Source organism: Lemur catta, chromosome 1 (assembly GCF_020740605.2).
Source record: "Lemur catta isolate mLemCat1 chromosome 1, mLemCat1.pri, whole genome shotgun sequence".
NCBI lineage: Eukaryota > Metazoa > Chordata > Mammalia > Primates > Lemuridae > Lemur > Lemur catta.
This window is the reverse complement of record NC_059128.1, coordinates 28,438,920-28,458,150: the sequence shown is the minus strand read 5'-3', so window position 1 is coordinate 28,458,150 and position 19,231 is coordinate 28,438,920. Positions and strand designations below refer to the sequence as shown.

At 34.7% G+C, this 19,231-nt stretch overlaps 1 protein-coding gene across 2 annotated transcripts in view; it reads left to right on the top strand.

Annotated features, from left to right (window-relative positions):
• PCNX1 (pecanex 1) overlaps positions 1–19,231 on the top strand; it is a 160,979-nt gene that overhangs the window by 46,005 nt on the left and 95,743 nt on the right. For both annotated transcript variants that reach the window (XM_045564689.1, XM_045564698.1), the window contains exons 4-6: positions 956–1,001; positions 1,814–1,903; positions 11,350–13,053. In XM_045564689.1, the coding sequence (XP_045420645.1) occupies positions 956–1,001; positions 1,814–1,903; positions 11,350–13,053 (1,840 nt within the window). The remainder of the gene's footprint in view (positions 1–955; positions 1,002–1,813; positions 1,904–11,349; positions 13,054–19,231) is intronic.

The following is a 19,231-nucleotide window of genomic DNA, read 5'->3' as shown; positions in this document are numbered from 1 at the left end:
AAAGTCAACATTAACCTGTATTTTGAGCTGATGTCTTGTGGTATGGTATAATCCTATTTAAATTGAATCAATAAAAAGGAAGACTTGGTAAAATATGAAGTAGTATGTGAATAGTCTTAATTTTACTTTACAGGCGTAAATTTGGTTGACTGGGTTCTTTGAATCCTATAACAGGTTATAGGAGGAGTTTCTAAGACTTGTTGATTTAGTAACTGTCATGTTGTTATGTTTGGTTTCCCTAATTTGTTTGTGGAATTTGCAGTATTTATGTAATTTTTATGGTAGTATTAATAAATAGTGGCTCTGAAATTTTAGGGAAGTGTTATACCATCTTGAATATAAGCACTAAAAGTTCAGCAATCAGATTTTTGTTTTCTATCTATAGTTTGTGCTAAAAATTCATTTTTTTGTGGATGATTTAGATTTTTATTCTTTTTAAATAAATGTTCTGTCTACAAAGAAGTATTTACTTTTTGTCTGGAACTAAGGAAAGTACATAATGATATACTCACTAATAATCTGACAGTAAGATTTATGTTGCTCTTTGTAGCATATGCTAAAATGTTTTGTCCCCCAAACCTTCCCTTTATGTACCCTGAGAAGTATAAATTTATTTCAGTTAGACATAACACCTGGGTTTGCTGTTGTTTGTACCATGAGCATGTCATGATGCAATGTAAAAAATGATAATTGTATGACGTGAGTTGCTTGAGGTCGGAGGCATCTGGCCCTTGGGGCTCCTTCATTCCTGAGCATGCAGAGGGATTCAGTGTCTCAGCACATCTGTAAGATACACGCAGCATGTGCCACAGCACACAGGTTGTATGGCTCTGATAGAACGTGGCCAAGGTGTCTGTTAATATTGATAAAGTGACTGATAACATGTTTGATATGATAATTTTGATGACATATTTAGCATTTTAATTCATTTTATTTACTCATGTCCTGTTTTCAGATTGGGTCTGGCTCCTCTCGTCTTGGAACAGCAGCAACTATTAAAGGTAGACAGAATCGAATTTAAAAGTTGCCCCCGACTTTCCATTTCATTTTTGGTTGTAATAAAGATAAGTACTGTACATTTAAATGTAATGAAAAATCGTTCTTGAAATTATTTTATAGATAAGATTATATATCTTATTAACAGTTGTTTGATATAAATTGTATTCCTCTTTCATCATCCAAATTTCTCAAAAGAATGTTACCATTTGTGTTACATTCCATGGATTATAAGTTTGATCTATAAGAAATTTTCTTGCCTCAAGGGAAAATACTTTTATGAGTTTTGGTAGGGTTCATGATAAATTAAGTACTTTGATGTGAAACCTTTAAATGTGGGCATAGATGAGACACTAAAAAAAGGGAAAGTTATTTTCTGTCATTTGTTCTATACATACTTCAGATGTATAGAACATATAATAATAAATATGTAATAAAATAAATACTTCTTATTTTTACCCTATAATTTTTTGAGCTTGCTAATTTTCCCTAGGAGGGAAATTTACATTGTTTTAAGCCATTACATAATTTGCATTTCTTTTTAAAATCTACTTATTTTTAAAGAAACAGTTTTGTTAGTTATATTATGCAGCTTTCCGTATTACATGGTTTATAGTTCTGTGAGAATAATTATGTTCTCTGATAGTCTGTGATACTTCTTATAAGTTCAGTGCTTCTATTACTGTAATCCTTGATACACAAAACTGCTTTAGTTGATAGATATCTACCATATGCCTTGATGTCCTTCCTTGGTTATGCCGCACTACAGCCTTTACTTTTAAAATAGGGGCCTCACATGTTTCTCTTAACTTTGTAGGAGATACAGACACTGCTAAGACTTCTGATGATATCAGTTTAAGTCTGGGCCAGAGCTCTAGTCTTTGTAAGGAAGGAAGTGAAGAACAAGGTAAGAACATTATACTTCATAGTGACGTTGTATATTATGGTGACCTGAATGAATTTGTGGAATATACTGCTCACAATTTGGCAGAAGTTGAGAATAATTTATTATGGTATTTTTAGGAAATGTTAATATAAAATGTTACTGTAATGATAGTAATAAAGCATTATAAGTGCTTTTAGCTTATTGGAGTTCAGTTATACATATTCTGCCAAATAAACATGGTACCTTCCTGTAGCAGATTGTTAATAGAAATTTTGGCCATATGTGAATATTTTTTTCTTCTTATTCAGCTCCATTGCAAATGTATATTTTGGTTTTTACTGAGTTTTTTAAACTACCACATTTTCATGTTTGATTTTTAATTTTTAAACATACAAAGACAAATATGTCATCCCTATTTTCAAATGGAATTGTCCAAGGTTATATAATCAATGAGCCATAACTGGATTAGAAACCTGTCTTTTATTTCTACCCAATTATAACCCTGTTATTTTTATTTTTATTAACCTATGGGTGATATTTGGGCAGACAGGCTGATAAATTTCCTCTTCTTAATTATGCAACTTGTTTATGAGGCTACAAATACATCACTGAATTATGACATTTGTCCATTAATTTAATACTTTACCCAGGTTTATTTTTTTTTCTTTTTATTTTCTTTACCCAAAAACCCATTCCAAATGAACCAGGTTCATTTCTTACAAGCATATTTTGTTACTGTTATTTGGAACTTTAAGTTTTTAACTCTTTTTTTAAATTATAATACCCCCATCATTGTTGATTTGCTTTTATGGACTACCCCTTCCAACCCTACCAACCCCCAAAACTGAAAGACCTCTAAACATACAGTATGCAGTATGGTATAGGTACTTTTTTAAAAATGAAAGGTGAATCAATTACTTGGAGAATTACAGTATCATTTTCTATAATATATGTGACCATTTGTATATCTCCACAACTAGATAATAACCTTAGAGGGATTGGTGCCACTGCATTTAGGGGGTCATATATGTCTTTATCTTATTTTATATCTGCAAAGTACCATGTGCAGGCAAGAATTTTATAATTTGGCAGGTTGGGAATTATATACACACAAATCTACCTTTGCAGGTATGCAGTAACACAGATCATGATGTCTGACATTCTCTGACGGCATAGTGTTGTCCAAATTCAGGGTCAGCATACATTTTCTGTAAGAGGCCAGATAGCTTTGTAGGCCATATGGTCTCTCTTGCTACTCAACTACTTAACTATGCCTTTGTAGAGTGAAAGGAGCCATAAAAATACACAAATGAGTGGGCATGGCTGTGCTACACTAAAGCTTCATTTACAAAAACAAATAGAGGACAGGATTTGGCTCCATGGGCTTTCATTTGTAACCCTTGGTTGAAGTTCTCTTCTAAGCACCTTATATGCATTCAACCAGTTAATATTCACTTAATAAGCATTTGAAGTCGATACTGTTACTATTCTCACTTTACAGATGAGCATATTATGTCTTAAGAAAGCAGTTATTAGAAACTTGCCCAAAGTCACACAGTTACAAAGTGGCAGTCCTATAATCCAGATCTAGTTTGGATTATAGGACTATACTATATTCCTTTGTATATCTATAGAAATAAACCTATATTACACTCCTTTCATATAGTTTTATAATTTCTGTTTATTATATAACATTTTTCCACGTTTTTAACATTTAACAAGTATTGAGTATTCATTATGTTTATGGTACTGTTTTAAGTACTGGAAAAAATCAGCAAACACAAAAATTTCTACCCTCTTGTGGCTTCCATACTAGTATAGAATCATACGAGTGTAAGTTTATATATGTGGTAAATAGAGACAGGATAGGGAGAAATTGTAGTTTTGCATAGAGTGAGAACAAAGAGCTGAAGCAGGAGGAATGAGCTGTCAGGGTATCTGGGGAGGGAGGGACTCCCTCCATGCAGAGGGGAACAGCAAGGGCAAAAGCCCTAAAGTAGGAACATGCCTGTAGCTTTGAGAAATAATGTGGCTGGTGTGGAGTAAGTGAGGGGCCAAACTGCATAGAGTCTTTTAAGCCATTTTAAAGGTGTTAGTTTTAATTTTGAGTGAGATGGTTTGTGTTATGTTTTAACAAAATCACTCTAGCTCCTGTGTTGAGAAATATATTAAAAGGGGCAAAAGATAAGGCAGAGAACTCAGTTCGCAGATTACTGCAATAATCCAGGGCACAGATCATAGTAGCAAGAAATAGAGAGGGGGGGGGGAGAAAGTGTATGTGTGGAAGATATTAATAAGAGGATATGTTGATGGATTTTGATATGTTATATGAAAGAAATAGTAGTCATTGGATGACTCTAAGGCTTTTGGGTTAAGTGGCTGGGAGGATGAAGTGCCCGTTAACTGAAAGGGGGAAGACTGAGGAGGAGCAGATTTGGAGAGGTAAGAGAGGGAGTTCAGTTTGGGACATATCTGATATGAGGGGGTATTAGACCTGTAAGTGGCATGAGTAGATAGGTCTGGATTTCAGGTGAAAGATCAGGGTTGGAGTTTTAAGTTTAGGAGTTGTCAGTGCATAAATACAAAAAATAAAATAAAATCATGTCAAATATGGTGTTGAGTTATTAAAAGTTCATAAACTAACAGGGCAAGCCTGCTTGGGGTTTACGTTGCCTGGCTTCCTAATCCAAATCCTTCTTCCTGGCTATGGTTTGGCACCACCTAGTGGCAAGTGTTCCTTCTGGCTTAAATACCATTTGATACTGGTTTGCTGGCTGGTTTGGATTTATAGGACAGTGAACTTTAGTTAGGTGGTTAGCAGTTGTATGATTAGTTGGCACTCATTTTGTCACAGGATTCAGGATGATTGGAAGAAAACTGAGGAGGTATGTGTGGGGGTGCTCTTGATTATTTCACTTCTAAGAAGGGGTAATCTATAATTTCCCTGCCTAGCCTCACTCATGTCTTCTCTATCTAAGATTAGAACTTTAGACCATCCCCATATGAGTACAGGGGCTGGGTAGAAGATGGAGGAACTACTAGTTACAGGTATTTCTGAATTTCAGTTTATTGTGGGGACAAAACTGGATGAGATCTATAAAGAGGAAGTGTAGATAGAAAAATGAAAAGCCTTAAGGACTGAACCCTGAGCCCCTCCAGTTTAAGAAGTCTAGGAGACTGAGTAGGAATAACTGATGAGATGGATATTATATCCCTGTGTTTCAAGGAGAACGGATTGATCAGCTTTGTCAAATGCTGCTAATAGGTCAAGGGACACGAGGATGGAGACTTGACCATTGGAGTTAATAATGTAAAGAGAGTTGGTGACCTTGATAAGCACAGTCTTAATGGAGTGGGATTGGAATCTGCTTAAGAGGGAACTGGAGAAGAAGAATCGAAGACAGTGAATATAAACTATTCTTTTAGTGAATTTTTATAAAGGGGGCAGAGACCTTACATGATAACTAGCAGGGGAATTAAGGATAAGGGAGGGATTTGGATTTTATAAGATGTTGTAAGGGAAATAATAGCATGTTTTTGTAATTGATGGGCATGATCTGGAAGAGAGGAGGAAAATAATGATTTTTGTTTATGAAAGTAATGTACGTTAAAAAGTTTAAGTGTGAAGAAAAAATAGTTTGTACTTCTGTCACTGAGAAGCTATTGTTAATTTTTTTGGTGTTTCACTTTTTTTTGTATTTTTTTAATTGCAGTATAATGCAGTGGTTTTTAATCTATTCACAAGGTTGTATACCCATCACCACTATCTAATTCCAGAACATTTTCATCACTCCAAAAAGAAACCTGTACCCATTACAAATCCCCATTTCCTCCTTCAACTTCAGCCCCTGATAACTACTAGTTTACTTTTTATCTCTATGTATTTGCCTATTCTGGACATTTCATATAAATGGAATTATATATTATGTGGTTTTTAGTGTCTGGCTTCTTTTACTTACCATATTATAGCATGTGTTAGGACTTTATATTTTTATGGCTGGCTATGGTAAATCACTTTTAACATTTGTACAAACATATGCACGTATGCATTCTTTTTTGTCCCTCAAATATGATTTATTCAGCAATCACTATAGGAAATACAGAGAATTACAGCACATTAAAAGCACAAGAATTGTAGGTATCATGTTAAAAGTTAAATAAAAGAGGCTCTGGTTAAATGGAAAGACAAATGAACTTGCAAGATATATTTGTTGAGTAGCTGAGGATAAAAGTACAAACGGGACATGGGAAGTGCAGCAGCCTGACTCATCAATCCCTCTTTTCAGAATGGGCTCAACAGGTTTGCAAAAGGGATGGGCACAGATAACCTCCACTCTGACTTCCTGCTAATAAGTGCTAAGTAGTCTTAGAAAGAAAGGAAAGGAATATGAAAGACTAGAAGAAATAAGGAGAGAAGTAGGGAGTGTAGGGGATAGAGAGAGAGGGGGAGATTAGGAAAATAAGTACATCAAGCAGTATGACAACTTTTCTGAAAAAGTGAAGTATCTTTTCTTCATTCCCTCTGGAAGTTTGGTCACAGTGCTTTATAAGTGACATAACCTGGAAAATTAGTTTAAAGCCCATGTACAGAAATTGATGAATTCTTTGCATTCTCCTACTTTTTAAATAACGAAGTCTATAGATCTTAAAGTATTAATAGGAACAAAGTGGCTGTGTTTCCTGTGACGGTTGAGAAGCAGTGTTTCAATTTACTTCTCCTCGGAGAGATTCTGTAGCTTTACTGAAAGACAGCTGACTTAAATAGGAACAATAGTAATTAGATTTCCCAGATAGTTATATTTTAAGTGCAGAATATTTTCTAGCTGGTAAATAGCTCAATTTAAAAAGACATTAAAAGCAGTAGTTATAGTTTCTCCATAAATGGAAATGAAAGTCCACTTGTAAAGGACCAGAAGTCACCATGATTTATATATCTATAAATGTTTTCCCCCAGCACATTATTGTAGATCAATCTTTACTGCTTACATTTAAAATACCAATTACTTTGTAACATGTGTGATACAATTCAATTATTTAGCTGTGTTCTGCACAAGATTCAGGTAAAACTAAAGCTAACGACCTTATTCACAGAACATTTTTTTTTTTTTTGAGACACGAGGTCTCTGTTGTCTGGGGTAGCGTGCAGTGGCATGATCCTATATAGCTCACTGCAGCCTCAAACTCCTGGGCTCAAGTGATCTCCTGTGTCAGCCCCCTGAGTAGTTGGTATTATAGGCCCATGCCACTACACCTGGCTAATTCATGGAACATATAAAAGAGTCTACACACAACTATATCTTAAGTTACAATCATGCATACTAAATATGCATATAGAATATGGCTTACACATCAAAAGAGATCTAAGTTGTGAGTTATAAAATCTCACTACTTGGGCTTAACAGCTCCTGATTGTATCCATTTCTAAAATATTGCTTCCCGTTGTGAAACCCAGGAAGGAGGCAGGTGCAACAGAAAACTCGTTAGGATGGATCGATGGATCCTCCTTCATGTCATTTAATTGAAGACTACTCTTCTTGATTGTTTTCACAAAGATAAATTCACTGAAGCCCACAAACATTGAAATGTGTGTATACTGAAAACTTAACTTACAACACCTAATTGTGCTTGACCTTTCTTGTCAGCTAATAACAAATAAAGGTAGTTCTTCAGTTTGGAGCAAAGGAAAAGCTTTGCACTTGCCCAGTCAAAACATGACAAGGAAGCAGGGCCTTTGAGGGTTGCAGTTTGTTTCTATGTAGTAAAATTTAAAAGTCATATCACATAATGTTATCTGTACAGAAAAGGGTGGGCTTCCATTTTCATAGACATTTTTCAACATACACGCACACACTTCTTGCCTCTTATCCATTGGCTTGTAATATATTTTGTTACATCTTGATGGGATGAACGCCCCAGAAGGGAAATTCCATATTCCATTCCAGTGTCTGTCTTCACTAATGGCTGACAGTCTGTTTTCATGGACTGTAGATACCGTGTGCCCTGTGTTGTGAGCACACCTGTGGAGGTGATGCATGAGTCCTTTGGCGACACAGGAAGGATGCAGGTTCATCCACTGGGTTCAGACAGAGGTTTCCCTGCCATTTCCCAGGATGAGAGTTACAGTGAGATGTTCATCAGGTCACTGCACTGGCACTATGATGCTCCATTGTAGCCACAGGACTTCAGCTTCAGCTTCTGAGCAGTCCTACCTTTCACTCTGTTCTCATGCGTTTGAAGTAAAGGACAATCTAAGTAGCCTGTTCCCCAGCACTGCAACAGAATATTTTCCCCATAATTTTGTTTTTGCCTTCCTTTTATTTAAGACCTTGAAATATTTGAAGTTATAACACTTTGTATAAGACAGTGCAAGAAAGTAAATTTACAAAAGCTTCATCTTCTGCACATGTAATACACAGTCACTATGACTGGCTCAAAGTGAGGAAAATTTAAAATTGACTTTTGTCTTAAAAATTTATCTGGCTTAATTGAAGAAGGCCAGGTTGTGGAGGAAAAACAATGGCAGCAGCACTGGCTAAAAACAGCAACTTGAATGTATTTGGCCAGAATTATTAGCTCAAAATTTATGTTCTTCTTAATTCCTTGTATAGAAGTCCATAAAAATGGCTTGATCCAATTATATGTTGAAAAACGAGATATAGCTTTGTGCAAAATTGAGAATTTAGGATATTGTCATGCTGTTTTCATTATCCTCTCATGTTTAAAATGACAGAAGCCTTTAAGGTGTTTCAGATCTATGGATGTGTATCAGCATGCTTTTCTTCAGCATTTCCTAAGTCTTCTGAGTTCTTATAAAGATCAGGTGCACCTTGTGCAGCTAACTCTTTCCGCCTCTCTTTGTTCTGCTGAATGATGTCCATCAGGTTGTTTTTGAAGCTCGTCAGGTCCACTGCTGCAAGGGAATAGTCTGGGGAATAGGACCCATCACTCAGGCAGCCTTTTGTATTTGATTGTCTTAGTGCATCAGCAACATGTATCCCACAATGGTGGTTGAGCTAACAATAACAACCGAAGAAATCAGAAAATACCAATATCAGGATACGAGATGGGGGAGAAAAACCCAAATAACTTTATAAAACTGACTGGAGAAGCAGGATAGCAGAAGCTCAGGCCCAGTTTCATGCTCACCTCCCGTCCTTCCCTCCCCAAAGGGAGAGAGGGCCGGATACTCCTTGGCACATTTCTTAGTCCCTTAGCATTCTTTTTAACTTGCAGAACTGGAATTGTACTTTTTATATAGTGCTACCTTTTTTACTTAAGTATTTTTCTCATATTATTATATAATCTTTAAAAAGGTTTTTAGTGCCTTTATGAGCTTATTGATAGACTACATAATTTACTCAGCCATTTTTTATGGACATTGTTATCCTTTTTGTATTTTACGAACTTTTGTAATAACCTGAGATGAACAACTTTGTGCTAAAACCTTATACACATATTTGATTTTATCCTTTCACAGCAAATTCTAGAAATAGATTACTGATCAAAGGGTAAGAATACTTTTTCAAGGTTTTTGGCCATATTACCAGACTGATTAGGAGAAGGTTACACCAGTTTGCACCACCTTGAGGAGTATGTGAGTGTGCCTTTCTTATCCTAAACACTACTAATAACAATTACTGAAAAAAAGTTTAATTAGATAAAAAATAGTATATCTCTCTGTGTTGATTTGAGCCTCTTAACTTTGATGTATCTTTGACTCTATTGGTATGAGTAAGAACAAATGTGTAATAAAGTATATTTACTTGAAAATTTCCTAAAACCACCTAAAATTCTTCCTGACAGAATTAAACCTTTTATAGTATATTTGTTTAGCACCACTGAAGAGAGTACATGTTTTAAAGTAAGTTTGGCTGTCCTTTTTAAAATGAAAAACTTAAATTTCTGCTTTTTAAATGTCTTGGAGTGGTTTTGATCATTAGTATTTTTTTAAAAGTACTTTACTGTATAGTAGATTTAGTGATTTTCAACTACTTGTTTAGAGTTAAATTTTTATTCTGGAAAATTCATATCCTTGAAATATGACTATCACACCATTCCATAATTGTTGAGAGTTTATAGAAATAACATTATTATTTAATACTACAAAAAAGTAAATACAATGTTAACTTTTAAATTTTGGTATTTAGAGGATATAAGAGCCCAAGTACAGTGTCAGCTGTTTGGGACAAATGATAAAGAACATGGGTTTTACTTATCTTGAAAAGTTTAAAACATAAGAGAAAGCTTCATAGGTCATAAATCACAGTTTACATAATAGAATGTAGAGGCTGTCTCTGAGTTTTTAATTATTTAGGTCTAATCTAGGTTTAGATTTTTTAAAAGTATATAAACATTTCTAGTAACTGATTTTATTTTAATCTTAGGGGGAAATGTCTGCTTACATCATTGGGATTCTACTGGGAAGAGTCTGACTTACTATAGAATCTATTATTGTACTTTGTGCAGCTATGACAAATAAGACAATAATTTTTTTTTTTATTGAACTAATAGCAGGTTCAAACCACCCTTGTCTGTCAAAATGTGTGTAAAGAAATCAGCTGTTGTGCAGTTTGGTTGTCAAGCTATATTCTAAGATAAATTACAATGTAGGTAGATAGATAGATAGATTTATTTATATCTATATCTATATTTACATTTATATGCATAGTATATATGTTAAGTCACTAATCACTGCCCTGAATGATTAAAAGATACAGGAGGATAATGTATTTTTATGAGGTATTTTGTAATTGCTTATTAATAATGAAAAAGAAAAGAATATGCTATTTTGCCCTGTAATTATTGTTGTTGTTGTTTTAACTGTTACAAATAGCAAGATGCCTTACATCATTATATCATCTCTTGTTTGGGCATTGGTCAGCCTTTTTATTTATTTATTTTCTGGTTCTGATTACTGTAGGTTTTTGTTGATTTATAAAATAATTCATATTAGTTTTTAGAAAGGATTTTAGTATTGTGTTAGTGAGGTGAAACAGTGACACCTGTCATTAACTATGGCAGCACTGTACCAAGCAGTATATGTTATTAACTCAGTTATGCCTTCCCTCTGACTCAGTGAGGTGATACCACATTTTACAGATGAGGAAACAGAGGCTCAGAGGGTAACCTGAGGTTAGAGACAGAGTTTGCATAGAAATCCAGATCCATTTTAAATATAATCCTTTGTTGCCTCTTATTTTAATGTTGGTAGTCTATAGAACTTTTTCTGAGGCAGGTTGAAGAACTCAAAGATTTGGAAGTTCAGTTCATTCCATCAGTAGAATGCTTTCTTTGTGCAGCTGTGAAATAGAAACCAGTTCTTTGGAATGACTGGCCAACTCTTAGTGAGCTGCTTGGGAAATTGTTTATACTTGATTTACTGTATGCAGTGAATTCTTTCCATTGTAAACAGTAGAAAAACAGAGCATGCATTTGTGTTAACATTTCCAAATATGTGTTTGAAACAGATTTGGCAACTGATCGGAAGCTCTTTCGTCTGGTCTCCAATGACTCCTTCATCTCCATTCAGCCTTCCTTATCCTCTTGTGGACAGGACTTACCAAGGGACTTCAGTGACAAAGTGAGCCAGCCAAGTCATAGCCACCACCACCACGTTGATCAGTCTCTGTCCAACGCCTGTGACACAGAAGTAGCTTCTCTTGTACCTTTACATTCACACTCGTATAGGAAAGATCACCGGCCACGAGGTGTACCACGGACTTCTAGCTCTGCTGTGGCTTTTCCTGACACTTCACTGAATGACTTCCCTCTTTATCAGCAGAGACGTGGGTTAGATCCAGTTAGTGAGTTAGAATCTTCAAAACCTCATTCTGGATCCAAAGAATCTTTGGTGGAAAATTCTGGTTTATCTGGGGAATTTCAGCTTGCTGGTGACTTGAGAAAGAGTAATTCTCAGCCACCCACAAAAAGTGGGAAGATCAAACCTCTGAAAGCAGACAAAAGCGTGGACAGCTTGAGGAGCCTGAGTACACGGAGTAGTGGGTCAACAGAGAGCTACTGCAGTGGGACAGACAGGGACACCAACAGTACTGTCAGCAGCTATAAAAGTGAGCAGACCAGCTCAACTCACATAGAGAGCGTCTTGTCAGAGCACGAGGAGTCTCCTAAAGTAGGAACGAAGAGTGGCAGGAAAAAAGAGTGCTGTGCTGACCCAGAAGAGAAGAGTAGCTGTCCCAGTGACAAAAGGACTAGCAGTGAAAAGACTGCTGTGGAAGAGAGTACAAACAGTGGGGCTCCCGAGGCCAAGGACTCCCACACCTCCGAAGAGATGCACAGCCAGAGGAAGCTCAGCACCTCTGCCTCTGAAGAAGCCAATACAAATCCCCATGCAAACGAGGTTACTTCCCAGGGGGACAGACCACATGCAAACTCAGTGGAAAACAAAGAGGAGCAGAGTGATAAGTCAGCTGTTTCAGTGGATTCAAAAGTGTGTAAAGATGTTGGCGGAAAGCAAAAGGAAGGGGATGTCCGACCCAAATCCTCTAGTGTAATCCACCGGACAGCCTCTGCCCACAAGCCAGGCAGGAGACGGACAGGAAAAAAACGGGCCAGCAGTTTTGATTCTAGTCGGCATAGGGACTATGTTTCCTTTCGAGGTGTTTCTGGTACCAAACCACATAGCGCTATATTTTGTCATGATGAGGACTCCAGTGATCAAAGTGACTTGAGTAGAGCATCGAGTGTTCAGTCTGCTCACCAGTTCAGCAGCGACAGCTCTTCTAGCACTTCTCATTCCTGTCAGTCTCCTGAGGGCAGGTACAGTGCTCTCAAGACCAAACATACTCATAAGGAAAGGGGAACCGACTCTGAACACACACACAAAGCTCATTTGGGTCCTGAAGGAACTGGCAAAAAGCGAGCAACACGTCGGACTTCCAGCACGAATAGTGCCAAGACTCGTGCCCGAGTGTTGAGCTTGGACAGTGGCACGGTAGCATGTTTGAATGACCCAAACAGGCTAATGGCACCTGAAAGTATAAAACCCTTAACCACTTCCAAATCAGATCTTGAGGCCAAAGAGGGAGAGGTGCTAGATGAGCTATCTTTATTGGGACGGGCTTCCCAGTTAGAGACAGTCACTCGATCTAGGAATAGCTTGCCAAGCCAGGTTGCATTTCCTGAAGGGGAGGAGCAAGATGCAGGCAGTGGAGGTAAGTAAACTACAAAAAGAGATTTTCCCAAGAGTCACTACAATTTTTGGCACTGTTTATTAGAGTAATACTGGTTAAAATATGCCTTCTGTTAATATTCTACCTTCTACTATGTTATTAGAGTAAACTTTCTTCAGTGGAAAAGAAGGTGGTTATCCTAGTAAAGGTTTTGGTATGAACACCAAGAAAAAAAAATTTTTTTTTTTTTTTTTTTTTTGAGACAGTCTCACTCTGTTACCTGAGCTAGAGTGCTGTGGTGTCAGCCTAGCTCACAGCAACCTCAAATTCCTCCTGGGCCCAAGTGATCCTCCTACCTCAGCCTCCTGAGTAGCTGGGACTACAGGTGCAAGCCACCATGCCTGAAGAAAATATTTTTTCCATTGTAATACTTGAATATATCAATTTGTTCTTGATGGCATTCACTTTTCTAAGCCAGTTACCACCTGTGAATGTTTTGCCAGGAATAACAAAAATTATTCCTCTTTGTATAAGAATTGAACAACAAAATTTATAATTATATTAGGGTGTCAAAACCATTTTTAGTCATCTCCTATACACTGTGTGCCACTGAACTTTCAGAATTAGATCATTCAAGCTGTTATATGACTTTTTCCAAATATTGCTTTAGCTCTGGTTACGTACTTTGAAAATTATGGCTCTTTTTTATCTGTTTCTTTGGTTTTATATCTTGCTTACTCAAGTTTCATATATTAAGAAAATTTTATTTTTCTCTATAATTTCACACTTTATTCTTAAAGTTTACTAAATCGAGGTTTGTCATTTATATTGGCATTTTGTATCTGTTCATTGATGCACGGTGTCCTCTCTGATAACGTGCTGGTGTTTTGGTTAAAGTAATAGCTTATTTATTTCAAGTTTATGGGGAATTGTGCAAAATTAGACAGGTGATTTTATATTCTATCAGTGTGTGTTGGCCTCTTTGTTTATTTTGGAGTTGTTTTTTCCTGTTTTCTTTTGTCCAAAATAGTTTGGTTCTGGTTATTATAGAATTTCCTTTTTGAATAGAATCAGAAGAATGAGGTCCTCTGTTATCTAAGGTGCTTTTTTAGCTTCTACCACCATTCCCTTTATTTACGCTTGCTTGTATCTTTAGTTTTGAAGTTTATAGTCTGTCTGGCATAGTAATGTTCAGTCACTTATTAAAAGTTAAGCTGGATTTTCTGTGGGTGTTTTTTTTTTTCAGTCTCCAGTACATTCTGGTTATAAGCTGGTTTTCTGTTTGTACAAATATTCTGAAACATATGAATGTGCTTTTTCTCTCAAAGAATTTTAATTTCATCCAGAGTATTTTAAAAGCTCACATTGTGGTAAACACTCTCTTTGGTTTTGTTTTTGGTAAAGTTTCTAACAGATTAATTTCTAATGAGAATGTAAATAAATGATCTTTAGTACCTAAGGAAAAAAGTAGGCTATGAAACCTCAATATTGAGAACTAATTATATCTGAAGTGGCTGTAATCATTTGGTGACAATACAGTAATTAAATTCCCTAGAGTCTTTGACCTGGATACCATTCTGTTTTGTATAAAAAATCAGAAATACTTTTAGTGATTTCACAAATCATATCAGATATGTTCACAATGTGCAAGAAACCATTGAGTTTTAAAATACAGCTTAATTTTTAAAGTTGTTTTCAAAATGAATTTTAAGAGTGAACATGTTATGATAGAAAATTATTGCTGTTCTAAATGTTGTTGAAATGTAAATACTGAAAAAAATGTACAAGAGCTATAGTAAATCCTAATGTCTGTGTATTTAAAATGTCATTCTCTTTTCACAGGGAATGTGGGGTATCCTGTTTTCAGAAATAGTCATATGCAAGGTGTTATTTGCTGATCAGTGCAATTCTTTGACTAAAAAAGCCCTCATTTTTCGAGGTTCCTGATTTTATTTTCTTTTATTTCTATTCTTCATAATCCCATTAAATGTTAATAAGAAACAATGAACTAAAAATTTCCATCTACTTTGGTGGAAGAAATGTATTATAATAGTTTTGTGGGTTGTTGAAAAGTACCTTTTTGTTTAAGGAAGGTGTTGCAGGGGCTATTTTAATTTGGGTTTCGTTGGGTTTAGAATAAAAATAAGAGGAAACTAAACTACTTAAATGTGTTGGGGATTTATACTTAGTTGGATTTTATTACAACTAAATGTAGGGGTTTTGTTGGAGGGTTATTTGGACTTTTTGGAAGATTGGAGGCAGTGGGAGGGGATTTGTTTTTGGTTTTCATTTTGAAAACTTACATAGAATCTCAAATACTTGTTAAAGATATTTGTTTTATTAGCATTGCTTGTTACAGTCCTATCTGACAATTTAGATGTTTTTGGCCTACATAGTATTCTTCCTTACATAATGTACTCCTGAAATGTGTTAACAAAACGCATTACTGATTGACCATTCATATGCCTATACATAAACCATAGATAGATTTTATCCTAATGAATTCGAAGGTGTTGATGAGTTCCCAGTGATTTCTTTTTGTTTAGTTTTTAAAGTGGGTGTTGTAGTTAACATGGAGGGATGGAATTTAGAAAATGTACTTTAAAGTACTAAAATAAAATACTCTAAAATAGGAGCTAATCTAGTTTAGTGACATGGAGTCATATACTTTTGTTAGAGGGCTCCACTGTAGTTGTGACTCTAGGAAAACTCCTTCCCTTCTTGAAGCCTCAACTTCCTTGTCTTAAAATGAGATGATAATAGTGTCTATCTCATGGGGTTGTTGTGAGGATTAAAGGAGTTAGTTAATACCCATAAAATGCTTACAACAGTGTCTGGCACATAGTAAATACTTAGTAATGCTGCTATTATCAAACAGGCCAGTTTGTTATGCTATGCAAATGTATCCTGTCCTTGTTTAACCTTATTAATTCAATGGTATAAAATTCAAGTAGAAGAAAATGATTAAATATATAAATAAATTAGAGAGTCTAATTGTATCATTGTGAAACAGGACAATAGTAAAAATAAAAATAACATCTGAATTCCTAATTTCTTACAAAATACCAACAGAAAAACATGTTTAATAACATCTAATCTAGCAACATGGATTTTAAACTTATTTTTGCTGTAATATGTCATATAACTTATGTTTTGATATTGAGTCACATAGCAAATGATTGTTTTCATAGGACCTAACACCATTAATCAAGTACTTTGGTAAACTAGGATTTCATCAATAGTGGTCCGTGTTTACTTAGGAAAATGTTTTAAGTTCAAACTAAGGCATTTTTCTATTGACTTCTTATTTTGTATCTACTTTTTTTAATAATTATAAGATATATCTTTAATAATTTATGACTAATAATATTTAAGAATAAAAAAGTATACACAAGTTATATATGATAGAAAAATATCCTGTTTTCTAGCCTGTATTACTTTTAATAAAGTCCTTTTCTTTTTGTCCACTTAAGCTTGTTTCCTCTCTGATTCAATACCATTATTATGGCATATTTTCTATATCAGTTATCAAATTACAAAGAGTAGCCAGAATGGAGAGATTTGTGTTTACTTATTGTTTGTACTTTTTTCTGAATTCCTTAACCCCTATTTCTTTGAGAAAATTATTTGAAATATAATGTTTGGGTCACTATCTTCTAACCATGAAATAGGATAGTATTATAATATTGTGAGGAACTAAAGATAATCTTTAAAGAAAAGTCAAATCTTTTCAACAAACAATTTATGAGGGTTTGTGCTGTACATACAAATTGAAGGTCTACTGTATACCCAAATATCATTGAACGTTAGAAAGCAAAGAAAAAGATCAGTGAACAAGAAAATGTGAATTAAAGCTTTTGTACTTTACTTTAGAGGGACTCTAAAGTCTAATAAACTTAATTCTCTGATTTTCCAGTCTACATGGCAAGTTAGAAGAAGCAAATTAGAAGGGATGGGTACTTGTAGAGGCTGTCATAATGACAGCAGAAGAAATACACAGCTAACCCTAAAGAAAGAGATGTAATAACTCGACAAACCAAAGCAAGAAATGTAACAGTATGTAGTTATTAAATGTAGGGGCAAACGTATCTTTTTTCTTTTAATAGTGTTCAAGGACATGATAGTATCATAATTTACTGCTGTATTATGGTATTAATGCTGTAATAATTGTATATGTGGCTGACTTTGATTCATTAAAAGATTATGTTTTGGTTGTACTGTGAAGAAAGCTTAGACATATACAAATGCATAGAAGAATGCTCAGTAAATACAGTAAAATATGCTTGGAAAAATTATCTTCCCTTACAAAATTATCAAGGGAAAAAAAGAAAAGAAGTATTTTATTGGTGAAGCATATTTGCTGTTTATATATGGAATTATATCTATTATATTTTATATTATAATTATATATAGAATTCCTCAAAACAGCCTGTGCCTGATTTTGTCAGATGGAGAAAACATTATAGAATTTTTCTTTCTAGCAGCCGTGAAGTTCTGGCTAAGGAATGAAACGGTTACATTTCATACCGCCTCTAATTACTGACTGAATATTCTGGCATTAAATCTGTGTCTTAGTTTCTTCAATTGTAAAACAGGAAAACTGTCTAGGCCTGTCTCACAGTTAACTGTCAGACTCTAATGAGCTTAAACCTAATAAGCTTAGAAGTGTGAAAATGCTTTATAAATTGTAGATTCATTATGTAAACTAAGACACTGATGCCTTTTAGTTATTTGTAAGAACATTTCCCTTTTCAAATATGTCACTTTAAAATATATATTCTTCACTAATGACCCCTTATTAGGTGAATCTCCTGAAAATATATGCAAAATTATATCAGAATGCAGTTTTCTGGGAGAGGGTTGATATTTTTCATCCTGTTCACAAAGGATTAAAAAAGATTAGTAACCACCTGTGAAAGTAAGTAATCCTTAAACTGTATCTTTCAGGAATTGTTTTGTGTAAATTTTGACTACAGAATATCATCTAATTTCTTGAAAACTTCTCAGATTTGTTTGGCTGCTGCATTTGTGGAAAATATCAGTAAGGATATGCAGATTCTCTTTAACTCAAAACACAACTAATAATTTTGTTGTTGTTTGCCATTATTTGTTGGCTTACTTATCAAGAAGTAGAGTAATCCTTTAAAATGTTTTCCCAGATGGAAATTATTTTAATTCAGAATTGATGCTTAGAAGTTGTACAGTAGGTTGTCATTGTTCTTTTAGCCGCTCAGTAACTGACACAAGCATTTGTTTTTTCATTAGAACAAAAATCTTTGCATGTTAATGTTAGCATTATTCTTGGCTGACACAGAAACTAAGAAAGAGAAAAGCTGTTTTAAAGTAGATTTCATGCCTAGACTAAAATATTTCTTTTAGAATTTTTTTTTGCAAAATTATTGGAATGTTCATTTTTTACATCGTAATTTTAAGTAAAATAGTTTTTACCTTGAAGAATGTTTGTGTATTTCATAATGTTTACAGATGTCTTTTATATTTATGAGATGTATATGTACTTATTTAGTTCATACTTTTGTTGCTTCTCTTAAAAATTTAATTTCCTAGTAGCATTTTTTCTTGATCTTTTTGAGGTGTACCAAACACATTTTTATTTTCATGGTCTTCCCAGATTTACTCCTTTTCCCCCCACAATAAACATTTCTCACCAAAAAGAACAGTTTTCTTGAGTAGTTTCCTCTGCCTAAATTTTTATCAATTTATTTAATTGCAGTTGATCTATTGTAAGAGGCCAGAGCAGTACCTAACCACTAGAAAGTAACTTACTATAGATGAATCCTTTCACTTATCAGTGAGCTATATGATTGACAGTGATTTTAAAGTGGCATCTTTATCTGTTGTATCTATACTCACAGTTTTACTTTTTGAAATAGAATGTGAACAGCGCTTACCTCGTACCTCACCAAATTTTGCTCTTTTGTTCATTCCAGCCATTCTGGAAGTATATTAGTACCTTTAATACTTTCTCTGTTTTCATTCAGAGTAAAACGTTGTTTTGATGCCCCTATATAAAAATAAGTAGTTGCACTAAAATAATTAAGTATAGAATGCTTAGACTTTTCCTTAACTCAGGAAGTAGTTCCTGAGGTGGGACGTATGTATTGTGGATGTTACTGTCTTTGTGGTTTTCAGGAATAGACAAGACCACAGCTGTCTAAAATGTTTGAGGATGTTTGTGCATTGTCCATGAATTGCACTTAGG